The sequence below is a fragment of the Medicago truncatula genome, chromosome 4, assembly GCF_003473485.1.
Source record: "Medicago truncatula cultivar Jemalong A17 chromosome 4, MtrunA17r5.0-ANR, whole genome shotgun sequence".
Taxonomy (NCBI): domain Eukaryota; kingdom Viridiplantae; phylum Streptophyta; class Magnoliopsida; order Fabales; family Fabaceae; genus Medicago; species Medicago truncatula.
In genome coordinates, this window is record NC_053045.1 from 4,863,989 (window position 1) to 4,872,629 (window position 8,641).

The window sequence follows — 8,641 nt, forward strand, 5'->3', positions numbered from 1 at the left end:
TTAGAATGACTTTTCTGGTGAAGTTAACACTATAACATCAAAGTGTTGTGAGTAACACCCCACTGTTTGTACAGTGGCATCAAAAGTTCAGTCCCCTTAGACTCATCAATTCATCATATTAACAAGAATACACTTAATTTAATTTTATCCTGCTTGTTTTAAGTGTAACACCCCACAAAGTGTAACACTCACATGATATCAGCAACTCTGTTTTCATGTTAAAGATGCCAACGATAAAATAATACATTTAAATCCAAGATGTTGCAAGCATTATTAGATTAATTACTATTGATCATTAATCAGCAATCAACAATTTAAAAATGAATCAAACATTAAGATTAAAATTAACATTTTACAAAAAGTCAGTTTCATGACTGCACCGTAGAAGCTCCCAGAAAGAAAACCAATGCAAGATTATAGTTTCTCTTGATTAATGACCAAACTCATATTGTTTTATTGGTGGTCATGATTACATACATCAAGCTCTAATTCTGAGGTTTTTCAAGAAATTTCCTAAACCAACGGGCAGAGAGCTTAGGGTGTCTTTTAAGATCATTCTCATAATCAACAAAGTTAATTCCAAAACGCACGGTGTATCCGTCACTCCATTCAAAGTTGTCCAAAAGGGACCATGCAAAATATCCTTGCACATTCACACCACGCCTACACACAAAATACGAACAAAAAATAGTAGAGTTTTTTTTTTTTTGAAGAAAAAAAATAGTAGAGTTAAAATGCATAAAACGGAAAAATTAGAGAGAGAAAATAATTTAATAGAAGTAAAAGGGTGCTACCTGATTGCAGAAGAAACATAATATAGATGACGATAATAGTAGTCAATTCTGTTAGTATCCATGAGCGCCTCTTCGAGTGACAGCGTTGAATCATTGTCCTCGTTCATACCTATGATTTAAATTTATTAGAATTTTCAAAAAAAAATAAAATTATTAGACAATTGATTTGATTAGGAAAGAACCAAAAAATATTAAATGGTTGATATACAGACTATATTATCTTGCATTCTATGTTAGAAGTAAATAAAAAGAAAATTTAAAAGAATGTAATATAAATATTACCATTTTCTGTTATGATAATCGTAGGATTGTTATACTTTTCCTTTGTGTACAACAGTAGGTCCTGAATCCCCTTTGGACAAACATATAACCAAGTTGCAGCCTGCACATATTGTTTAGTTAAGAGTACTGGTACAACTTAATTTGCGAGTACATCATAGAAGTTTCCATCAAATAATATATAACAATAATTGCAAGAGAGTCTTACTCACCCTTGGTCCAACGGGCGTCCCATCATGATTCTCATCTGTCATGAATCATAGAAGAAAACAATTTATAGCAAACAAAGAAATTATCTTCTCATTTTGAAATAAAAAATCAAGTATCACTCATTAATTTTTCAATCAATGCGTGTTCATTTTTTTTGCTTCCAATCAATGGTTTTATGCTATTTTCATTTTATATAACTCATAATTATCTTACCTGTTAAAACGACATTAAAACTTTTGAAAACACTATTGACGCCGGCGGCACCGCCCGATTTAGATTTAGTTTTTAAAATTAATGCCTCCGTTGCATTGGCAGCATACATGGTGGTGTAGTAATTGATTCCAATAAAATCATATGACCCAATAAGACTTTTAGATTGCTCTTCAGTGAACTTTGGTAAATCTTTCACGAAAGACACCATGTTTGCTGGATACTCTCCGGTTGTCAGTGGCTGTATAAACCTGCAAACAGATAAAGAAGATTTTAAATTACCGTCACAATTTTGTCGTGATCCATGGTTGTCGTAGAAAAGGTAAAAAAAGTAGTCATTACCATCCAAACATGAAATCAAGGGCGCGTTCGGTGGCTTGTTGATCTAATGGGTCTGTTGAGTACGGTTTAAACCAGTGAGAGTTTAATCCAATGCCTATTACACCGTTTTGAGAATCCTGCTCCCATTAATTGAAGATAAGTAAATTTTTGAACAATCATAACAAAAAAAGTTATCTATTACTAATTTTTAGTGTTGCACCTGATATTTGGTTTTATACAATTCGACAACAGCTGCATGAGAAAGAAGTTGGTTGTGTGTGGCTTTGTAACGATGTGATGTACTCAAACAATAAGAGAATGGCTCATTAAAAGTAACCCAATGCTTTACTCTATCTCCAAATTCTTGGAAGCATATCTCCACAAAGTCCTTAAAATCATTTCTGCACGTAGAAATTAAACAATCAAACCTTATATCACTAAGAGGGATCAACTATATGGATAAAAAAATGTCATAATGCTCTATCATCAATTTATTATTTTTTGAATGAGAATATGTGACACAATACTTACATAATATATGGGCTGCAGAATCCTTCGTACTCCTCTTGTAAGATGTTGGGCAGATCCCAATGAAAAAGGGTTACATATGGTATTTGACCTGGATCAATAATTCCATCAATTTATATTATTATGAGCATGAACATCACGAATATGATGGATAATGCTATTTCTCGCGAAATAGTTCATCCCGAGAACCTCACGACTGCGTTGTTACTGTAGCATGTTCTCATCTATTTATCCATCGATCCCATGATTTTCGCTAAACTAAATCCAATGGTGGCAAGGCATTCACGACAGGTTCGTGATAATATATTTCGCTGAAAATAGCAGCGCTCGAATATGATGTACTAATAAATTATGTATTATTATGTATTACCATTAGCAAGTAGCTCATCAATCAGATTGTTGTAAAATCTGATTCCTTCTTGGTTTATACCGCCACTTAGTTTTCCATCTGCATATTTGTTAGAGTTGTCAGTGTATATGGAAGATGCAGAAACTCTTCGATGTAACTAAATTAAACATTTTCTATTACTTGGCAATATCCTTGGCCAAGATATGGAGAATCTGTATGCATCTGTATTCATATACTTCATGATTGCAACATCTTCCTATTAAGATGTAAAAATGGTTAATACATATATACTAGACAAGAAAGTTGGAAACAAAATATTAGAGATTCATAAAGTAAAATCTATAATTGATGTAAACTTTACAAGAACAAGGGAATGTTGTAAAACTTTGAGTGAAATATGTTTTCAGTTATTGCAAAATGACATTCTTTATTTTGGTCCCTATAATTTTTTTTTAACAATTTTTAGTTTGAGTTTTTATAAAAACAGGCAATTATATTTGGTTTCATATATGTTTTCTCCATTGTAGTTAATCATATTCGAGGCACTGTTGCATACTAAAAACAAATGATTTTGATGAGTTTGTAACTTTTATATAAAAAAAAAAAAAACCTATTCTTTTAGTGACTAAAAATGGTAAAAAGTATTGTAGAGCATAAACTTAAAAAATTACTACTATTATAGAGAATAAAATTATATCTGCCAAATTTTTTTATAGATATAATTCATATGCACTAATAAGTATATATCTTTTTTTACATTGTCAATCTATTATGACCTTTTTTTTGACAAAAATTATTTGATTTTTTTAAAGGACTAAAATTATTTGATTTATAGTTACAATTTGTATCAATTAATCTGAAATTATATATCGCATTAGAGGTACCTTATAGCGATGATAGTGATCAATAGCTATATCTGCATTCTTTCCATCCTTTACACGTCCTGTATGCAGTTGTACAAATTACTATATTAGAAGAAAAATATGACTCCTGCCAGTAGCAGGGACGGATCTGGGTGGATCTTCATCACAAGTTCAATACAACACACTCTGTGCTCAAATATTCCACAACTTTCGTCATTTCATAATCAATCTTCAAGTTTCAGTGCTTAAATCAACTAAACATTTTTCTTTTAAAAAAAAAAGGGTTAATGGTGCTTTACCCCCTGTAATATAGGTCATTTTTTGTTTTCCCCTGTAAAATATTTTTTTTTATTTACCCCTGTAAAATATTTTTTTTTTTGGAATACCCCCTAATAGGTCATAAAAAAACGAAAAAATTCTGCAAAAAAAAAATAAAGTTGTTTTTTTATGACCTATTAGGGGGTATTCCAAAAAATATATATTTTACAGGAGGGTAAATAAAAAAAAAATATTTTACAGGGGAGAAAACAAAAAATGACCTATATTAGAGGGGGTAAAGCACCATTAACCCAAAAAAAAAAATCAACTAAACATCGACTGAAAAGCAAAGCTGTTCCAAATTTCATAAACAAAATCAAATTATTCCAATAAACTGTCAATCTTCCATTAAGTAATTTTCTCAAGCTTATAACTATGCATTCAATCCTTCAATTTGTAATGACAAATTCATACCATTATCATCTCATTCTTTAATCTATAGCAGCAATAGAGAGATTGCGATTGCAAATTTAATGGGTCAGGCACACAAAATGTTGTTGAAAAACAAAACCCTCAGAGTTTCTTCCTTATGGATCTTATTCTCTGTTCCTTCCTTTAGCCAACAACAGTTGAGAGATAATCTCAGGAATTGAAGTGTTTCAGATACGCTTGCCTACTTGCCTACACCAGCTTGCAGTTTGCTTAAACTTGTTCACCGGGTTACCGGTTTAATCGATTAAAAAAAGAGTAACGTGGCAGTGCATCCTAGCGAGTGGCTAATAGAGAGTGCTAGAGTGACTGCCCCTAACATTGCTCTATTGTGGAAATACATTTTAACATATCCATTTATTGAAGACTAAAATCAAAATGGAGTAATTATTACTTTGATGGATTCCAGCAAATTAAGTAAAAGCTTGTTTGGTTATAGGTTCTAACTGCTACATGCTAATATCGCATCCTAATGTCAACTTTGCTGCAATTTTAAAAAGCTTTATATCCTAACTTCACATGATGCACGTCTTCATTCAATTTAATGTGGGAACAAACACACAGTACCATGATTTCTTACGTAAATGGATTTCTATATGGTGGAATTTATAACTACACTGTGCATGGAAGAGCTGTTTTTCTATGTTCTAAAATGACGTTTCCCTTACACAGTGACAAAAGAAGAGCCCCACTCTGTATATGTTGTTGTCTAGTACGTGTCTTATTTTACATATTTCTTGCTGACAGGCACATCCCATTTCACTTTAGTTACCCAATGTAATCATTATAAATCAAATTAATTACTTCATTCCTTTTTGAATCCCTTGTTGTAGAAATTCTTTGTAACATTATATTTTTCATTTTCAAAAAATTTAAAATAGTAATATTGTTTTATCAAAATTATTTCCAACTATTTAGATAAATAGATAAAATAGGGGTTCATGTTTTATATAAATAGATAATATACAGATAAATATAAATATGATTTAAATAGATAATATATAGACAAGTCATAAGGTTTAATGAAGGCATATGATGCCCTATAACTTGTCTCTAATCAATATAAATTAGATTGAAGTCTCACGATGCATTCTCGTTCACGTAGATCGGTTATAGTATTGGGGGATTGGGTAGCTTATCATGTTTGATCAAAGGGATAGAGAGTTTGAGATCTTAGTTTCAACTTTGAATGAAAGAGGTTTCAACGAAAGAGTAAATATCAATCTAACTAAATACTAACATTAGTCATTAATTCCCCGTTTGGTTTGGGCTTATTTTGAGCTTATGAAAAATATTTTATGTAAATAAATAAGCTTTTATTTTAATTTATAAACTCTCACTAACGAAAATTGTATCTTCATAAACTGTTTTTTCATAAACTACCTTAAAAAATTATAAATAATACATAAAAACTTATTTATTTGCATAAGTTGTTTTATATAAGCTTTAAAATAAACTATCGTATTATTTTGTCTATCGATTTTTTGATATAATCAACATAGTACTAGATGGGATACATATAAACTTTTTTTGTAACATATTGTTTTAAAGGGTAATGATGTATACTTGTATAGACTAAAATGATTAATTTGTTTGACAAAATAAATTAAATGCTTAACTTGTTAGAAACATCTTAACACTTAAAACTGCAAGATGCATTTAGCCTAAAACATATTGTGTAAATTTGTTCACCATATAAAGATAGGGTTTTGCTAACATATGCTTTAAGTTCTTTCCTTAAAAAAACATATGCTTTAAGTAAACATTTTAAAGAATAAAAAAGTAGAAATTTTATGCTATAACCACGATTTATTAACTTTTAAGTCCCCTAAACAAACTTTTAAGAAGTTTTTTTTTTGAAAGTGATTAAGAGTACAGTATTTTCAAAATAACATTTTTATTTGGCTTCTTGAGTATTATCCATAGATTTATATGGTGGTTTTTAGGGGTGGTCATGATTTGTAAGGCATTTTGTAGCCTATCCACCATCTAGGTATTTGGATAGATTGTATCAATAAAACTATAAGGGTTAATAGGTGTTTACCCTCTGTCATATAGGTGAATTTTGGTTTACCCTGCTGTAACAAAAAATTGGAGATTCCCCTCGCAATTTCAAGTTTCCTTGGTTTTCGACCCTGAGTCTATTTGACTGTGCAAATATGCTGACGTGGTGTGATGATTGCGTAAAACTGATTATTTGGCACGTTGAGTTGGAATTTTTTTTAATTCTTTTCTAATTTATTAAAGCCTTAATTTAATTAATTTTGAAAGTTAAAACATTAAAAAAAAATCATCTTTCTCTTCTCTCTCTTAATTTAAAATTTAAATTTTTTACAGAGTAAACCCAATTTCGCCCAAATGGCTGGGGTGAAACCCTATTAACGCAAACTATAATGATTGAAGAAAAAAAAAAAATAATATATACCTGGTGTATGGGAAGCTATATCCCATGTACCTTTTCCTCTTCCGCCTTCACTTACAGCACCTTCATACTATATTATCAACACGAAAAGCATGAAAAAAATTACACCCTTGATACATATCAATATTACTTTCCGTTTCTCTAAATTTCTGGTCTTTCAAGCATTCTTTTTAAGACCTGTTTTTCTTTTTTTGATAGTTTTTAAGACCTGTTTTTCTTGGGTCAAATATTATAGCATTAGGCATTGAGCATATTTTTTTCTTTGCATGACCATTACAAAAATCAAAAGAGAATGAAGCTGGAGAGAGAGCTGTCTTAGCCTTTAGCATAATCAAATATAAAACTGTGAAACAATGATTATTCATATTTCCACATGTATAGTAACATACACCTCATGCACACCAACACACACAATGTTACAAAATGTACCTGGTAATTGGAGGAGCCAGTACCAAAAACAAAACCTTCCGGGAAACTGCTCCGACTTAGCTCAGAACTGTCATCATATGTCGTACTAATAACAGCTGCGGCCTTTATTGGAACAGAAAGGCGAGAACCGGCCCAACACTTATTGATGCCTAAAATAAACATTAAAGATAATTCTTAAGGGAAAAAAGATATGTTTAATGTTAAAAATAATAACATTTTACTGTCATTTTTTAATTAAATTTTATCGTTCTTGTTTATTTTGTGATTCAAAATATTTTTATTAGGCATGTCAATTGGTTTATCTTTATATACTTCTACTTTTATATTTTTTGAGACTTTAATACATAAAAAAATATCTATAACTTCATGAAATTTGTTAATACATGAAAAGTAAATAGGTTTTGGGATGCTAAAAGCTTTGGCCAGTGAGGAGCTAATAATGAAACCTGTGGAAGAATTTCTACGGATTAGAGAAGAGCAGTGAGCAAGTGTTTTAGGAGTAGGAGTAACAACTGCAGCCATTGTTGGCACAGAGGAAATGAATGCCATGCCCTTATGAAATTGTGACTGTGCTATATTATAAATGGGAAACAAATATAGAGCTTGATAGTCTTCCAAGATAAAAGGGATATATATAGGAAAACCAGGACTTGTCCACGAGATGAGACAAAAGATTAGCAATTTATTCTTTTTTTATAACCAACTTTCTTATAACTAACATTCAGACGACCACCATCTACTTTTTTATAACTAACGTTCAGACGACCACTCTATACATGTTTGCCCTGTTTTTTATTATGTCAATGTGTATAAATTACGAGTAGTAATTTTTATGAAATTTTAATTTTAATTAATATTATTTTGAATTTGTTTAAAAGTTTAAGTATAGATATTTTTCATTTTCATATTGTAAGAAACAATACTTATCTTTTTCAATATCACTAACAATATAACAAATATAATATAAATTATATTTTTGAATGACATAAAAAATATGGCATTCTTATATGCAAATTTGTTTAAGCGTACACTTGGAAGTGAAAGAGTCAATTCAAAACCATGTATTCTCTTTATATATTATAGTATAGATTAAACTTGTCTCCCCATATAACATGTAAGGTGGATTACATATGTTTTTTGTCCCTATAAATATTTTTCATTTTTTGTTTTCATTCATCTAAAAAATTTCTTCGGCTTTTAGTTCCCCAAGACGGAGAAGGGATCGGAATCGTTTAAAAAATGCAAAATTAAATACATCTAGTCCAGATCTTTTAGTACCATTTGGGCCCTTAACCACCGCCTCTATCTCGACTCCATCCATCGTTGGTCTATCATGAACAATTTTAGAGAACTGATAATGCACTAGCATAGTGAATACCCATGTCTCAGCAAGCTATCACTCAAACAAGAGTTCGATTTCCGCATTAAAGTTATAGTTTTAATTCCAATTTCAATTTAAATTATAATTTTAACAATATAATACTGTATG

At 30.5% G+C, this 8,641-nt stretch overlaps 1 protein-coding gene across 1 annotated transcript; it reads right to left on the bottom strand.

The window, feature by feature from the left end:
• Nucleotides 1-375: 375 nt before the first annotated feature.
• On the bottom strand, nt 376-7,767 carry LOC11409210 (beta-glucosidase 24). Its single transcript, XM_024781255.2, has 14 exons — nt 7,599-7,767; nt 7,153-7,301; nt 6,727-6,793; nt 3,576-3,634; nt 2,872-2,947; nt 2,713-2,790; nt 2,346-2,433; nt 2,035-2,215; nt 1,836-1,951; nt 1,497-1,744; nt 1,286-1,320; nt 1,077-1,176; nt 795-903; nt 376-663 (listed from the first exon to the last, which is right to left on the bottom strand). The coding sequence occupies exons 1-14, from the start codon at nt 7,699-7,701 to the stop codon at nt 486-488; spliced, it is 1,587 nt and encodes a 528-aa protein (XP_024637023.2). The 5' UTR covers nt 7,702-7,767; the 3' UTR covers nt 376-485.
• Between the last annotated feature and the right edge of the window lie 874 nt (nt 7,768-8,641).